Source organism: Marmota marmota, unplaced genomic scaffold (genome assembly GCF_001458135.2).
Source record: "Marmota marmota marmota unplaced genomic scaffold, marMar, whole genome shotgun sequence".
In the NCBI taxonomy this organism is placed as follows: Eukaryota; Metazoa; Chordata; class Mammalia; order Rodentia; family Sciuridae; genus Marmota; species Marmota marmota.
In genome coordinates, this window is record NW_026000205.1 from 11,857,256 (window position 1) to 11,874,080 (window position 16,825).

Sequence of the window (16,825 nt, forward strand, 5' to 3'; positions counted from 1 at the left end):
GACCCTATCTCAAAATAAAATAATAAAAACAAAGGGCTGAAGATGTGGCTCAGTGGTAGAGGGCTCCTTGGTTCAATATCTAGCACTAGAAAAAAAATTCACTCTCTATACTATAAAGTTCCATGCATTTTTTTTAATTTGACAAGTGCATAATGTCATGTATCCACCATCCCAGAATCCTACAGAATCGTGTCACTGTCTTAAAAACCCCCTGTACTTCACCTCTTCTTTCCAAATTCACTTTGTTCCTTTTCTATGGGTTAAACTACAGCTATCTGGGGCCAGACTGTCATGGTTTAATCTTATAGAAGATTATGTGACATGTTGCTGTAAAATAAAGTGAATGGAATTTTAACAGCTTGGCCAGACAAAAATATGTAGGTGCATATAGGTTTCTATGGAATATTTTAGGGGTTCTTTCCTTGGGATTTTATTTGAAAGTATTTGCCAAGATACATGAGATGATCAGTGTTATCTCAAGGTAGAAACATATTACAAAGAAATATATAAAAATAATAATTTCTTTACTGTAAACCCTCCTCAGAAGTTTTTAGTGAAAACATTTCTAGTTTGGCCTCGTCGTTGTGGGCAGGAACTTTATATTACCTATTGTTACTGTATGAGTTTTCTCCTTTCAACGAGTTAATAGAGTTATCATATTAAATGACAGTGTGTATAGTTTTCTTTTCTTTTTTCTTTTTTTGAGAAAGGAATTATCTTTTGGGAACTGTGGCCTGCACTGTCCTCATTCACTGTCAACACAGTACCTACTACTGTGCCAGTTGACACCTGGGTTTGAGAGAGTCCAAGAAAGCCCTCTCTTGAAGTACCATGGTTCCTAGTCCAGGGTCTTTATTTCAAGATCTGGAAGCTCCTTTTACAACAGGAACTTCCAGATCTGGAAATAAATCTTCTCATGTAGAGAACTGGGCTCACACTTGTCCTGAAGCAGAAGTGAGATGCCCAGAGGACAAAAGACTCTGTCATTTGTTCCCTTATCACCTGGTTCTCCCCATCTATTGTCCTGTCTTTGGTTGAAGGGATCTGCTGTGCACTTGCTGGTACAATGGACAATAATCACGGGAGACCCTCTGTTCACACACATGGGCATACGCTGTGTCCTGGGCACACTGAAGGGAGCTGGAACACATGGGGGCAGAGACATGGGGCCTGGCCTTGAGCAGGGCAGGAACTCACTGTGTAGTGTGGGCCACACTCATAAAGGCTCAGAGAATCAGCACTTCCACTAGGACTGAATCCTGTGGCCTTCAGAAACACAAAGGACAGGAGAATCGGAACTTGGGTATGGAAGGGCAGGTGCAGAGGGCAAAGAATGGTCTAATGGGAAAGAATTTATACTCTGGGGATAAACTATGATTCCAGCTGAGTGAATTATGATGGTTACCAGCTGAATGGCCTCATGCATGCCACTTCTCCCTGGGCCTCAGTGTCCTCATGTTAAAAGTGGTGCTACAGTTTGCACATGATTGGTTCCCCAAAGGTTCAGGTGTTGGAAGCTTGGTCCTCATTGTAATGGTAAAGAGAGGTGGTAGATCTTAAAGAGGTGGAGCCCAGTAGAAGATGACTAGTCATGTGGGTACCAACCTTAGGAAGGACTAGTGTTGATCTTCTTGAGTAGGTTGGGTCTCACAAGTGTGAATTAGTTCTCGAGACAGAGAGGTTGTTATAAAGCAAGGCCACCCCATGTGGAAGGACTAGTGTTGATCTTCTTGAGTAGGAAGAACCTTAGGAAAGACTAGTGTTGATCTTCTTGAGTAGGTTGGTCTCACAAGTGTGAATTAGTTCTCGAGACAGGTTGTTATAAAGCAAGGCCACCCCATGTGGTTGGCCCCTTTGTGACACTATCAGGTAGGCCCTTGCCAGATGCTAATATCATGCTATTTGGATTTTCCAGCACCTGATTTATGAGCCAAATAAATCAGTTTTCTTTGTAAAGTACCTAGCCTAGTGTATTTTGTTATAGCAACACAAAATAAGATAAGAACAAAGATTAAAAAAATTAAATTGTACCATAGGGGATATAGAGCAGTAATGAGGTAGGTAGACAGGAAATGAGGTGATTTGATGCCTGAACAGATGGTTTCAAAGAGAAAACATCCCCGGCAAAGGACCGGACATGCCAAGATGCAGAGTCCAGGTGAACAACAGTGTGTCCAGAAGGGAGAGAGGAAAGGGCAGGGCCAGATTACAGGGCTTTGTGGATCACAATGAGAAATCTGGATTTATTCTACCTCTGTTTGGAGGCCAAGAAAGGGTTTTAACCAGTGACATAATCTGATTAAATCTGACTCTGGATGCTGTATGAAGAACACAAGAATTGATGTGGGGTCCCAGGGAGGTGTCCACTCCCCTGTTCAAGAGTACATTAACAGTGAACTGGCCCAGGGTGGTAGTGTTGGAGGGGACAATCTGGCACGTATTAGGAGGTGAAGCTAATGGGACACCAGGATGGTTAGGGTGCTAGATAAGGCCCAGGCAATGTAAGCTCCTCTCCTGAACCTCCATAAGATAGTCCTTTGTACCAACAACATGGCAGGGTGGCCCCTTTTCAGCACCCATTTAGAGTGACTGTATGAAGCCAAAAGCTCCTGTTTCTTAGAGGTAATGCATATGCCAGTTAGCTCTATTCAGCCATTCTGCAATGCTTATTTCCAAAATATCATCCTGTACATAATAAACACAGGTCATTTTAAAATCAATTTAAAAATTAAAAAATAAATGCATCTCATAAAAGAAGAATGAGAAAATAATATGAAAGGACCCAAGGGATACAACCTTATGCCTTCACGTATTTATTGAGTTAGAGAGCATTGTATTTTATATTTTGACAAATACCCTAAATGACCTTGTTGAGAAGGGTCTCTTACTGCCCTTTCACAGCCCTGTTTGTGAGTCTTGGGATGATGATGATGATGATGATAATGATAGCAGTAACTTTTATATAAAGCAGAAACCATGTACCTTCCATGTATCCTGTTACCCATTAGATGTGAGTAGTGTTATTTTCCCCATTTTATATACTGGATTTTAGAGAGTCCCTGTTCTCAAATTGGAGCAATCAAAGATTGCTTGATCGCCCCAAATTGCTTGTTAAGGCATTGAAAGTTGAACCCCATTCCTAGAATTTCGGAGTCCTTAAGTTTGGGTTGTTGTCTCCAACTTGCATTTCAACAAATTCCCAAGCGATGCCAACGTCCTGGTTTGAGAAGGACTGAATTAGAACACTTAATATTCGTACACAAAGATCCGCCAATCAGGTATTAACTTCAGTTTTCAACGTGAATCTAGATCCCTGAGTGAGGGGTGAAGGGCTCACCAATACCCACACCGGCAGGACGGGTGCGGGATCCGTCCCGGGCGTGACCTAGCGCTGGGAAAGGTCCCTTTAAGAGGAAAACTCAGGGACGGCCCGGCGGAGGGGGCGGAGCCGCCCCGGGCCCCGCCCAGGCCCCGCCCCCGCTGCCGGGCCGCGGGCGGAACGGAGACCGGGTCCTGGGCTCAGCTGGTGCATCGGCGGCTGGCGCCCGGCCACCGGCTGCAGGAGAGCGGCTTTACTTCTGGCCGCGGAGGCGGAGACTGGAACTTCCTGCGCGACAGTCCGGCGAGTCATTTCCCGGTGGCGGCTCTGAGTCCCTGCAGCCGGAGACCCTGGATCGGGTGGGAACGTGGGGCCTAGCCGCTGACCCTGCCCGGGGGGCTTTTCCGGATCGTGCAGGAAGGACGGGGAAGCTCGGACCCTCCGTCCCACCTTTGCACCAGCCGGGACCCCCTGGAACTGGGGTGTCCGCCGGGGTCTGGAGGTCCGCGCGCTCTCCGCACCCGCAGAGGCGGCCTGGGCCCTGTGCGCCTTTTACACGGCTTAGGGAGGGGGCACTGAGGGCGGCAGCGCCACCCTCAGCCCGGGGTCCTGTCTCACCTGGGCCTGGCAGGATAGGTGGTGGTGGGGCTGAGTCCCTGAGAGCCACCTCTGTCACCTGCCTCTGACCTTTCCCAGGCCTCAATGGCTGTGGCGGCGTTGATGGGCCCCAGGCAGGTGAGTAGGTGGTCTTCAGACCGTCTGTGGTGGGATCCCCACCCTCTTGGTCCTGGCGCTCCTCTCCCTGCTTGAGTCAGAGAACCCTGGGGGGCAGGGAACGTCATTCCAGGCTTAGGGTCCTGGAATGCAGGCCAGGACTTACATAGAGCCGTTTCCATTTCTGCACTCTGAAGGGTGAGGGAGAAAGGGTTTTCTGCCCACAGGAACCTGCATGTACAAGTGTTTGTGAGGGTCGGTGTGTGTGTATTTGTGTGCAGTGAGTTGGGAGCCAGGAAATGTGAGGTTACTGTTTCTGTGTCTGCTGGAACCAGGCAGCCCACCCAGAAGGTGCTGGGAGCCGTGGAGGATTTAGAGCAGAGGATGAATGTTGGGGATGCAAATCAAGTCAAGATGGCGCCTGGCAGTTTGCCAGGAGGAGAGGTTTGTGAAGCAACGCCAGCAAGCCATTAAGATGATGAGGATTCCTTATTGGCTGACTGCTGTATCTAGGTGATGTTAATTGAGTTAAGCTGTGTGTAATTAGTTGGGTATATGTACCTCTGCTGTCCCGCAGAGAAGTGGCTCCTGCTACCTTGGGTGCCCGCTACTTTGAGTTCTCGCTCAGTTCCTGCTGAGTTCACTCGCAATAAAGTAGTTCTTGATTCAACCTTCAAGTTGCTTGTCACCTCTCGGTTATTTTGCCCAGCCGGACTGCGGCAGATGAAGGTGGTAGGACTTGGATCTTAACCAGACTCCCTGTGGATGCAGAGTGGAAACTTGAATGTGTGGTGAGGATGGACATCAGGCAGGCCAAGGAGTAGCTCACTGCAGTAGTCCAGGTCAGTAGAAGAACTGCAGGTGGATTCTGGATCTGCTGAGCAGACTTTCTGATGGGCAGGTGAGAAGGAGGACAAATGACACCATGGTTCTGGGTTTTAGCTGCAGGAAGGATGGATGATCTGTTAACTGAGAGAGGAGGTTGGTTCTAGTGGGAATTTTTGGTGGAAATAGGTTAGGTTTTAGCCATGTTGAATCTCTGATGTTTTCAAGATTCTGAGTGGATTTGAAGAGTGGATTGATAATATATGTTCTGGCGGGGGGAGGTGTTAATTAAGGGCATGAGAACAATATGCAAACTGAACCCTGGCCAGACCATATGTAAAAGTGGCACTCTGACCCGAAACCTGCCCAGGAAACCACCCCCTCAAGTTCATACACACCCCAGGAGGCCAGCCTGCTGCAAGTCAGACTTGCAGGAAGCCAGATTGCCATCTCTAGTGACAGTCCAGCTAATTAAATAACAACTTCAGTGACCATTGATCACCTGTGTGGTCCAGGCTTGATTAATAACTGACAACTGTGATTGTTTTTCCTGTGTCCAACTTAGGACCAAACACAAAAAGCCAAATGTGTTCCCCCGACCCATCATACAGACTGCCCTGCTTCTTGTGAGTCCACTTACAAACAACATCCGCCAGCCTCGCCCTTTGCCTCCAGTTAGGGCATACCTGCAGCTCTCCCTGTTCTCCATTATAATGCTTTCCCCCAGTTCTGCCTCCCATTGAGCCTCTGCCAAACCCTCAGCAATGGAGGCTGACTCCCTTGGTTTAGCCAGCTCTGAAGAAATAGCCCTTGCTTTTCTCGTTTGGGGGGTCGGTCTCTCTCTCTGTCTGCAAAACATCCAAATTGTGGCATCGTGTGTTGACAAGAGTGAAGATAGGTGGCAGATTTAAGAGGATGGAATCTTCAGGTCCTCGTGACAATCCTGGTAAGAGGAAGGTGTGGCTGGAGAACTGAGAGTAGGACATCTTGCTTGGGCATCAGGGTTGGCTTGTTTGGCATCACAAAAAGGGATGAGGAAGAGTGGTGGTCATGGCGAGGGGTGCTGTGTGGGATAAAAGCATCTGGCAAGTGGCCAGATCTTCCTCGGGGCATAGGTAGGAGATGGATATTGAGGTTTGGTAATCAGAGAAGTAATGCTCCAGTGAGGTTTGGGCTGTCCTTATCCACCCCCCTGTTCTTTCCAGAATTTTGTAGTGACCCTTAATGGAACCTGGGGATTTTCAGTCAGGCTGAGGAATGGGCTCAGGGGTAGGTAATTAGTTGGAATTGTTGCCAGCAACAATTGTTGCTGTGGGATGGTGGGATGTATTAGTTAGCTTTACATTGCTGTGACAAAATCCTGGGGTAATCAGCTTAAAAGGAACAAAGGTTTGTTGTATCTCATGGTTTTAGAGGTTTCGGTCCATCATGGCTTAGCCCTGTTGCTTTGAGTGTGCATGCATAGTCCATCATGGTGGTACTTGTGGAAGAGAAAGAGTGTTCAGCTCATGATGGCTAGGAAGCAAAGCGAGAGGAGGGGCTGGGATCCCAATGTGCCCTTCAAGGACCTAATTTCCTTCCAGTAGGCCACACCTCCTAAAGGTTCCACCCCCTCCCAATAGCATCACAGGCTGGGGACCAAGTCTTCAACATATGGGACTTTGGGGGACATTCAAGATCTAGACTGTGAATGGGAGTAGGAAGAGCAGAGGGATTGGCTTTGAGTGTGGGTGATGAAGGGATGGCATTTACAACACAGAGGGGCCAAGTGCACCTGACAGCTCATCTGTGTGTGCTCCGGGTGGTTCATGTTGAAGCCAGGAGCAGGTCAGGTCTCAGAAGCAGAGGTGAGGTTACCTTTGGCAGTGGGTGACACCAAAGGCCCAGGGCAGAACGGGATCATGGCTGTATTTGTCAAGCACTCTCTGGGTGCCATGTGCAGAGTGACATGTGGGAGTCCATGGAGATGGCTGTGCTGTGGACAGGGGAGAGGGTAGCTGTGACAGCGAGCATGGAGTGGTGAGGTCCAGAGTTGTTCAAGGAGTGAAGCGCACCCAGGAGTGAGCTCTTGGCCGAGGGGATCCACACTGGGGATTAGGGGAAAAGACGGAGCCCCCTTTTGTTTGAGCCTGAGAAGCATGACGTGGATGGCACTAGGGAAGGGGGTTGAAGAGGGGTTTAGCCCCTCCAGGACAGGGCCAGAGCTTAGATGGTGTCCCTGTACCCACTGCTCCGTGGCCATCTGTGGGCTGACAGAGTGGTCATGTGGAGCAGGAGAAAAGAGCAAGCAGGAACTGGGCCTGGTGTCTTCCTGGAGCTGGGGAGCAAGGTGAGGGAGGAGGGTGAGCAGGGGACAGGTAGGGCATGCTGAGGAGAGAGACTGATCACAGAATGAAATGTCCTCATCATAGCAGGGCTGTGTGACCTTTGAGGACGTGACCATTTACTTCTCTCAGGAGGAGTGGGGACTGCTGGACGAGGCTCAGAGGCTCCTCTACTGTGATGTGATGCTGGAGAACTTTGCACTCACAGCCTCACTGGGTAAGGCCGTCATGTCCTCCTAGGTGTCCTGAGCTTGTCTCTGCCTGTCCCCTTTGCTCAAGGGACAGCTCTTTCCTTCTCACAGCCAGACCATGGGAACTGCTTCCACTTTCCAGTCCATGTTTTGTGGGTTCCAGGGCGGAGCTGTGTGCAGTATCCTCGTGTCCCCCATCAGCCCCACACCTGCTGCCTGAGCCTTGCAGAGAAGTGTTCAGGCAGAAGGAGCCTAGCAGTCAGCCTGGTAGAGCCCATCTGATTTGGCCACTCCTCACCTGGATGGTCGTCTAGATCCCTGACAGTGGTTTGGGTTCTGCTGTCCTTTGCCCACATTTCCTGTGCTTGAGTGCCAGAAATTCCAAGTGCTCGTGTGGTGGCTACTTGCTCACTGGATATTCCTGCCAGACTTCCTCTGTGTGTTCTTTTTGTAATATTGAGTTTTCTGTGATCTGATGTGGGTTAGTTCCCCCAGGTAGGTGCTGGCCACTGACCTTCCTTGTCTTTCCCTCAGGACTTACATCTTTCAGGTCCCACATAGTTGCCCAGCTGAATATGGGAAAAGAGCCCTGGGTGCCTGACAGAGTGGATATGACAACGGCCATGGCAAGAGGGGCTTATGGCAGGCCTGGTTCTGGTAAGTGGGAGCTGGGGAGGATGGGGTGTCAATAGTGTGTTCAAAATATTCCACCATTTTTCTTATATTCATCATTAGTGCCAAAGCCAGTGGCCACACTCATCTCTACCTTTCCTTCCCTATTGCCCACTTGGCATCTCTGCTCTGACTTTGGGTCCCTGGTTGGGCCCCACCTTTCTGGCCTCACGTCTCCTCCTTGCTACAGCTTCCTCAGTAGCACTCTCCAGTGTTGGATTCCATTTTGTAAATCCTGAGATATGCATATTTCCTTTAAGTGCTTGAAAACTCAGTTGGAATCAGATTTTCCCAGGCCTGGCCTGATGCATAGCCCTCAAAGGTTTACAGCAGTGAAGACCCATCTGAAAGGCTTTGGAGAGAAGTGAGTTAGAGATATGGCCTCTCCACCCTGTACTGTACCCCATTCTTTTGTTCTTAGTTCTAATAAGGCCTCTCTTGTCTTGTGACTTGGTCAAGCATAAGACTGCAGAGCATAGCATTTTTTACTTTGTCCTGAGGCCTCTCACTTTACCAACAATTCTATGGACTCATTCCAGGGTTGGACAAGGATATGTACTGGGGTGTTTTCATCAAAGTTTATATGAACTTCACTAGCATTGCTCTGTTTGCAGATTTTTGCCAAGGAAGAGAGGGTGAGAAGCTACCTTCTGAACAAAGTGTCTCTGTAGAAGGAGTTTCACAGGACAGGAATTCCAAGACAGCTCTATCTACCCAGAAGACCTACCCTTGTGACACGTATAGCCTACAGTTGAAAGACTACCAGGCAACATATCCCATGCAGAAGCCGTCCATGTGTGAGGTGAATGGGAGAGGGTTCAAGGTCAATGCAAGTCCTCTCCAGCAACAGGCACAGCAGAATGCAGACAGGTCTGTCAGAAGGGAGGAAGGCAGGGCCTGTCCTATGAAGACCTTCAGAGACCACACATCAGAGAAGACTTTCATGTGCAGGGACAGCAGGAAGGACTTTGCGACCACATCAGGCTCTCTGCAGCATCACGTCACTCCAAGTGTGGAGGAGTCACACAGGAGCAGTGAAGGTGCAGTGGATTCTCAAACTATGCGAAGACATAACAAGAGCTGTGAATTCAGGGACGGTGAATTTTTGAGCGACAAATCCTCACTTGTTCAGGACCAGAGAATCTATGCTGGAGAAAGGCCTTATGAATGCAGCAAGTGTGGAATATTCTTTAGCCATGTTACCAGTCTCATTCAACACCAGAGGGTTCACAGCAGAGGAAAACCTTATGAGTGCTGCGAATGTGGCAAATTCTTTAGCCAAAACTCCAGTCTCATAAAGCATCAGAGAATTCACACTGGTGAAAGCCCTCATGTGTGCAGCGACTGTGGGAAATTTTTTAGCCGAAGTTCCAACTTTATTCAACATAAGAGGGTTCACACTGGAGAAAAGCCATATGAATGCAGTGAATGTGGGAAATTCTTTAGCCATCGCTCCAACCTCATTCATCATAAGAGGATTCACACTGGTAGAAGTGCTCATGAATGCAGGGAATGTGGGAAATCCTTCAATTGCAACTCCAGCCTAGTTAAACATTGGAGAGTTCACACTGGAGAAAGATCTTATAAGTGCAATGAATGTGGAAAATTCTTTAGCCACATTGCTAGTCTCATTCAACACCAGACCATTCACACTGGTGAACGACCTTTTAGGTGCAGTGAATGTGGGAAAGCCTTCAGCCGAAGCTCTTACCTCATGAAACATCAGAGAGTTCACACTGGTGAACGGCCTTATGAGTGCAACGAATGTGGGAAATTGTTTAGCCAAAGCTCCAGTCTTAATAGCCATCGAAGACTTCACACTGGTGAACGACCATATCAGTGTAGTGAATGTGGGAAATTCTTTAACAAAAGCTTCAGCCTCAATAACCACCGGAGGCTTCACACTGGTGAACGGCCTTTTGAGTGCAGTAAATGTGGGAAAACCTTCAGACAAAGGTCAAATCTGAGTCAGCACCAGGAAGTTCACAAACCAGACAGGCCTTATGAGTGTAATGAATGTGGGAAAGCCTTCAGCCGAAGCTCTGACCTCATGAAACATCAGAGAGTTCACACTGGTGAACGGCCTTATGAGTGCAACGAATGTGGGAAATTGTTTAGCCAAAGCTCCAGTCTTAATAGCCATCGGAGACTTCACACTGGTGAACGACCATATCAGTGTAGTGAATGTGGGAAATTCTTTAACAAAAGCTCCAGCCTCAATAACCACCAGAGGCTTCACACTGATGAACGGCCTTTTGAGTGCAGTGAATGTGGGAAAACCTTCAGACAAAGGTCAAATCTGAGTCAGCACCAGGAAGTTCACAAACCAGACAGGCCTTATGAGTGTAATGAATGTGGGAAAGCCTTCAGCCGAAGGCCCACCCTCATTCAGCATCAGAAAATTCACGCCAGAGAAAGGAATATAGAGAATGTACTCCCTCCTTGTTCAACACAACACCACACACCGGAGAGAAGCTCTGAGAGTAGGCTTTATGAGGAGCTCTCAGACAGATGTTGAACCTTGGTCACCCAATAGTCTGCACTGGGGAGATTTCCTATGGAGGCTCGATATGGTGGAAGCTTCCAGGAGCTGAGTTGCATTTTCCGACTGTGAATGTTATCAGAGTTCTGTCACTGTGAGGATTTATAACAGAAGCTCTCCCACTGACAGACCTCCAGAGTGTATGTCAGCCTCTCCACAGCACTCAGGGAAGGCAGATCTCTTTCTGCTCCCTGGAGAGAATGATCAGTAGCCTGAGGCCATTGGAAGATGTCCTTCCCTTCCCCTGTGGCAGATTTATCCGTGGACATGATCCATTTTTAGCCATGAAGACCTGAGTGGGGTTCTACTGGCAGCTTGCAGAAAAGGTTTCCCTCTTTCAGGGACATTGGTCTAATGTGATTCTTGTGATGGACTTATTCAGCCTCTGTGTTACCTGGCCCAAATACCTACTGCACATTGCTGTTTTGTGTGATAACAAGGGCTTTATTGATAAAGCCACCTTTAATCTCTGTGTTCTGATCACTGTTAGGAGTGGGATGAGAACAGAGCAAATGTCTACTAAATTAAAGAAGTGTTGTGTGTGCCTCCAAATTTACTGCCTCAGAAGGGACAGTTTGATGGTAAAGAACAACTCAGCCCAGATCTGGCCTTGTGCATTGCCCCCCAGGGGTTTTAAGGAAAGATCATGTGGCTTGGTGAGCCCATTTTTGCAGTCTGAATGCTATGAATTTTCATAATATGACCATGTTATCCTAAGGAGGGGGCAGTTGTGACAACCTATAAGACATCTAGGAGCAGTTCATACTTAGAGGATGTGTCCCTCTTTGTTCAACACAACAACACACCAGAGAGAAGCTCTGAGAGTAGGCTATATGAGGAGGTGTCAGACAGATGTTGAACCTTGTTCACCCAAAAATCTGCACAGGGGAGATTTCCTATGGATGCTAGATAAGGTGGAAGCTTTCAGGAGCTAATGTATCCCTTTTCCCCTAGCAGTATTAAGCAGTTGCTATTTAACTGGTACCTGAGGTTCAGCATCTTCTAACAGATGTCTCTTTTTACCAAGATGTTCCAAGCCCAGGTGGACCCATAATTTGTACAGAAACATAGAGCATGATTATAGGGCATAGGTGAGATTATCACAAACCAGCAGGAATGGATCTACACTAAAAGTGCATCCACAAGCTTCCTTTGAATGTGGCTGTGCAGAATTCAGGATTTGCTGAAATTCTCAGAATCTTACCATGTCTGTCCTACAAATAAATTTGCTGCGAGAGCAAATAATCTAAACACACTGTAGGCTGTATGCACAATGCAACTCAAGGCCATTGCTGGCCTTTCTACTAAGATAAAGGATCCTGTTCTCCATGGATGTCACATTCTTTGCTTGCCAAGGCATGAGGAGAGAGATGGCAGAGTTAATATAAAGGTTACTAAATCTACTAGTTTTCTAAAATGGGTGGTCAGATTTTTATGTGCAACAAATTCTTTTAATGTCTTGTTAAAATATAATTGTCACACAATAATTGACTATACCTGCACACATTTGATAAATTTTGAAATACATTACTCATATGTATCATATGATATTATGATATTTAATATCATAATTATGATAAATACATTATCGTAATTATGATATTAAAGATATCTTTAGCCCGTGACCAGCACCAGCTTCATGAATGAAGGTTCGAAACGTGAGAAATCTCTAAGGAGTTTTGAATTAAAGAGACAAGACTCTAATTACCTTTAAACCAGCTCCAGGACGGCTCCTCCTAGCTCCAGCCTCCAGCCACCTATTTGGTAGCGAGGTTTACTGAAGAGGCTAAGGAGAGAGAGAGAATACGCCAGGGAGTGGACTTTTATTGGGGAACAAAAAATTCTGGGGAAAATCCCATCCAATGAAGATTAAGGGGGGCAGTGTCCCAAGGTCAGGGGTGACAATTGGGTCTTCGGGGTAGTGGCCAGACACATCTCCACACGGACAAGCCCTCGGACCTGAGGAGGGTGGGGAAAGCTCTGGACACCAGCCAGGGAGGTAACTCAAATCACGTGTGAGGATGGCCTCCCATACATATCCATCACCCATAGAGCTACCTCATACCCCTTTATTATCCCTTCCTGCAGTCCTAGGAAAGCCATTGATTTACCTTTTTTTTTTTCCACTATAGATTTGTTAACTTTTCTCGAATTGCATATAATTGGAACCATAAAATATTATACTCTTTTTTAGTCTGATTTATTTTATACTGAGCACAGTTATCTTTTTTTTAAACAATTATGTTGACTAAGTTGTTTTAGATTTCAACAGGAGAGAATGACTATATGTGAAAGCATAATTATTTTGAGAATCTCTGGGTTGTGGCTATGTCTAGTTCATTCCTTTTACTGCTGAGCAGAGCACTGTTGGATGAGTACACCACAATTTTTTTTTTTTGATTTATTAGAAGTTTTAAAGTACATAGCAAAAAAATTTGGCACCTTAATCATTTTAAGTGTACAGTTCAGTGGTATTAAGTATATTTATATTGTTTTACATCCATTACTAGCATCCATTTCCAGAATTCTTTTTCATTTTGCAAAACTGAAATCTATACCAACTAAATAATAGCTACCATTGTCCTTCCTTGCCAGGGTTATACCCTTGTGGGGTCCAGGGAGTCCTGAAGGATGAGTGGCATCAATGAAAAGGAGGAAACAGGGGTTGTTCCACTGGAGCAATCTCCAGAGAGAGAAATCTAATACAGCTTTATCTGGGTCATCTTTTATTGCAATTTTTCTCATCATTATGGATTCAGAATACATCATTGATTATACAATTTCAAAAACTTTGCCAAGATGTGACATTTTCTTAACCATCATTAGGGATATAGAAAAATGTAACATCAATTTACATTTTTCCAGGATGTGGCATTTAGTTATCATTTATTAAGGGTACAGAATTGTTAATAAAATGCATCACTAATTTACATTTTCAGATTTTTCCGAAGATGTACTATTTTTCCCAAGATATGCTATTTTCTTATTAGCTAATGCCAAACTACATAACCAGACTCTAAGTCTCCTCACCTATCATTAACCTTTAAGTTTAAAGTATACTTGCACCTTATTCTTAATCTAAAATTCCCATCTAAAGAAATCCCCTTAAATCTTATACTTAAAATATCCTAAAGTCTACAAACCATTCTTAAATTCTATAAACCATTCTTAAAGCATATCAGAAAGCCATACAGCTAAAAACTTAAGAATTCTAAACCCAAGAATCTAAACAAAATAATATTTCTATCATTATTCTAAAAATATGTCTTACAAAGTTGCTTTAATTAATTCCTACATTTATTCTCATAAAACTGGTTGAACTGCTTTCTCAAAGAGTTTCTTTGTTTCTTAGTCAAGGTGCGCTAGTTCTTTTTTTAAAATATTTATTTTTTAGGTGTAGATGGACACAACATAATGCCTTTATTTTTATGTGGTGCTGAGGATCAAACCTGGGTCCCTCCCATGCTAGGCAAGCGCTCTACCGCTGAGCCACAATCCCAGCCCCAAGGTGCACTTGTTCTTATATCTTTGTAATCTCTCTCAGTAAAAGGCAAGTTCTAAACATCAGTCCATTTACCGCCAACATTAACTATGCTCATCATAAGTCCCTATGTGAAGTAAAAGAGGATTTATAGAAAAGAGGAGAATATACCTTCATATGCCTTAACTTTCCTAAGTGTATAACATAACTTTTCCTTAATCAAAAATAAAACTACATATGGTGGGTTTTGTGCAATAAGCCTAATGATTAGGCTTTCTAAGAGGCCGGAAATATGGGCTTGGATTCTTAGTTGATATAATCAATGTGGTGCTTAAAATTCTCGTGACCTTTCAGAGAATGATTGTTGTCCATTATCAGTTTTGTCCTCAGTGTACTGAGATAGAGGAGCAGCCTTCTATTTTGTCCTTGTCATATTGAGGGGTAGTAGAACAGCCTTCAAGGCATGAACTACCTGTTATGTTCTAGCCATCTGAAATTTAATTTGGTTTAGCATTTAACATACTCATGCCTCCTGTCAGGAACATGAGCATGAAAATGAAAAGTCCCAATTACATAAAAAAGGGTCTCATGATTTCGGTTTGCCAGCATTCATCCTCACTGTGACCTTGTCAAGACAGTGGGAGAGTGGCTTTGCCAGCATTCATCCTCACTGTGACCCTGTCAAGACAGTGGGAGGGGGAGCGCCTTCACCACTTCCTCCCCATCCCAGGTCCTGGAAACCATCATTATACTTCCTCTTTATGTGAATTTGACCACTCTCAATACCTCATATAAGTGGGATCATAAGCATTTGTTTTTGTGGCTAGCTTATAATGTCTTCAAGGTTCATCAGTGCTGTCACATGTGTCAGAATTTCTTCTTTTTTAAAATTTTTTAAAATAAATTCCTTTTAAAAAACATTTATTTTTTTAGGTGTAGGTGGACATAACACATTATCTTTATTTTTATTGGTGCTGAGGATTGAACCCGGGCCCCACCACTGCTAGGCGAGCACTCTACCGCTGAGCCACAATCTCAGCCCCTTAATATTTTTAAGTTGTTGATAGAACTTTATTTATTTATAAGTGGTGCTGAGAATCTAATCCATTGCCTCACACATGCCCCAGGCAAGTGCACTACCACTGAGCCCCAGCCCAGAATCTCTTCTTTTTAAGACTGAAAGAATTCCAGCTTACTTCCTAAATATCATATTTTTGATGCTATTATAAATGAAACTGTTTCCATAATTTTCTTTTTGGATTTTTTATTATCAGTGTATAGTAGCAGCACCCATTTTTCTGCATTGATTTTTTTTTATCCTGATACTTTGCTGAATTTGTTAGTTCTAACGTTTGTGTGTGTGTGTGTGTGTGTGTGTGTGTGTGTGTGTGTGGTGCTTTAGCATTTTCTCCATATAAGAAAATATCATTTGCAAACAGTTTTATTTTTTCCTTTCCAGTTTTAGTGCCTTTATATTTCTTTTTACTTTCATTTTTTTTTCCTACTTGCTGTGACTAGAACTTATAGTTCTGTGTTGAAATAGAGAAAGGGAGCATCCTTGTTACTGATCAAAAGGCTCTAAGTATTTCATTGAGTATGATTTCAGCTGTGAATTTTCATAATTGGCTTATGTTGAGATAATTTCCTCTATTCTTAATTTATTCCATGTTTTTAAAATCATAAATTGATATTGAATTTTGTCAAATGTTTTATGAGCATCATATGAGTTGATGTTTTTGTCCCTTTATTCTGTTGATACTAGTGTATTACATTGATAAATTTTCATGTCAGAAATGCTTGCATTTAAGAAGTAAATTCCATCTAGACAGGGTGGAATTTGGTTTCCTAGTTTTTTGCATCATTGTTCATAAGGGATATTGGTTGGTAGTTTTCTTGTAGTGGTTTTGGTGTTTGGTATCAGGGCAATGCTAGCCTCATGGTATGAGTTAAGAAGTGTTTCCTATTTTTACAATTTTTTGAAAAATTTGAAGAAATATTGGTGTTAATTCTTTAAATGGTAGAATTCATTGGTTAAATTTTCAGGTTCAGGGATTTTTTTGGGTGGGGGTATATGTTTTTTTTATTCACTCTCTTTACTACTTATTGGTCTACTCAGATTTTCTATTTTTTCATGACTCAGTCTTGGTAAGTTTTCTGTTTCTAGGAATTTGTCCATATGTCTAAGTTATCCAATTTGTTAGGATGCAGGTGTTCATAGTGCTCTATTGTCATGTTTTTATTTCTGTAGAATCAATAATAATATATTCACTTTCATTTCTAATTTTAATAATTTGAATCTTCTATCTTTTCTTCTTGAGAAATATACTTTATTTTTAAAATTATTTTTACTTCTTTTTGTGGTACTGGGAATTGAACCCAGGGCCTTGTGCATGCTGGGCAAGAGCTCTACCCCAGAGCTACATCCCCAGCCCTATCTTTTTTAAAAATTAATCTAGCTTAAGTGTCAAGTTTTGTCAAGTTTTAAAAGCTCTTTGAACATTCAACTTTTGGTTCTGTTGCTATTTTCTATCATTTTTCCATTCTCTAGTTATCTCTGTTCTAATCTTATTGTTTTCTTCCATCTTCTAGTTTTAGGTTTAGTTTGTACTTATCTTATTAGTTTCCTAAGTTGTAAAGTTTGATTTTATAAATTTGAGATTGTGCCTCTTTTTTAATGTAAGCTTTATTCCTATAAATTTCCCTATTTGCACTGCTTTTGCTATATTCCATAGTTTGGGCATATTGTATTTTCATCTC

The 16,825-nt window shown here is 44.0% G+C and overlaps 1 protein-coding gene across 4 annotated transcripts; it reads left to right on the top strand.

Moving 5' to 3' along the window:
- Positions 1 to 3,536: 3,536 nt before the first annotated feature.
- On the top strand, positions 3,537 to 11,139 carry Znf792 (zinc finger protein 792). Of its 4 annotated transcripts, none has more exons than XM_048791040.1 (4): positions 3,537 to 4,054; positions 7,270 to 7,399; positions 7,908 to 8,030; positions 8,660 to 11,139. In XM_048791040.1, the coding sequence occupies exons 1-4, from the start codon at positions 4,022 to 4,024 to the stop codon at positions 10,561 to 10,563; spliced, it is 2,190 nt and encodes a 729-aa protein (XP_048646997.1). In that variant the 5' UTR covers positions 3,537 to 4,021; the 3' UTR covers positions 10,564 to 11,139. The 4 variants fall into 4 exon arrangements, with proteins under 4 accessions (XP_048646997.1, XP_048646998.1, XP_048646999.1 ...); XM_048791041.1 differs by having other exon boundaries at positions 7,273 to 7,399; XM_048791042.1 differs by having other exon boundaries at positions 7,315 to 7,399.
- The last annotated feature ends 5,686 nt before the right edge of the window (positions 11,140 to 16,825 follow it).

Coding starts and splice junctions, on each gene's coding strand:
- Znf792 (XM_048791040.1), top strand. CDS start 4,022: ATGGCTGTGGCGGCGTTGATGGGCCCCAGGCAG. Junction 7,400..7,907: donor TGCACTCACAGCCTCACTGG/GTAAGGCCGTCA, acceptor TCTTTCCCTCAG/GACTTACATCTTTCAGGTCC. Junction 8,031..8,659: donor TTATGGCAGGCCTGGTTCTG/GTAAGTGGGAGC, acceptor CTCTGTTTGCAG/ATTTTTGCCAAGGAAGAGAG.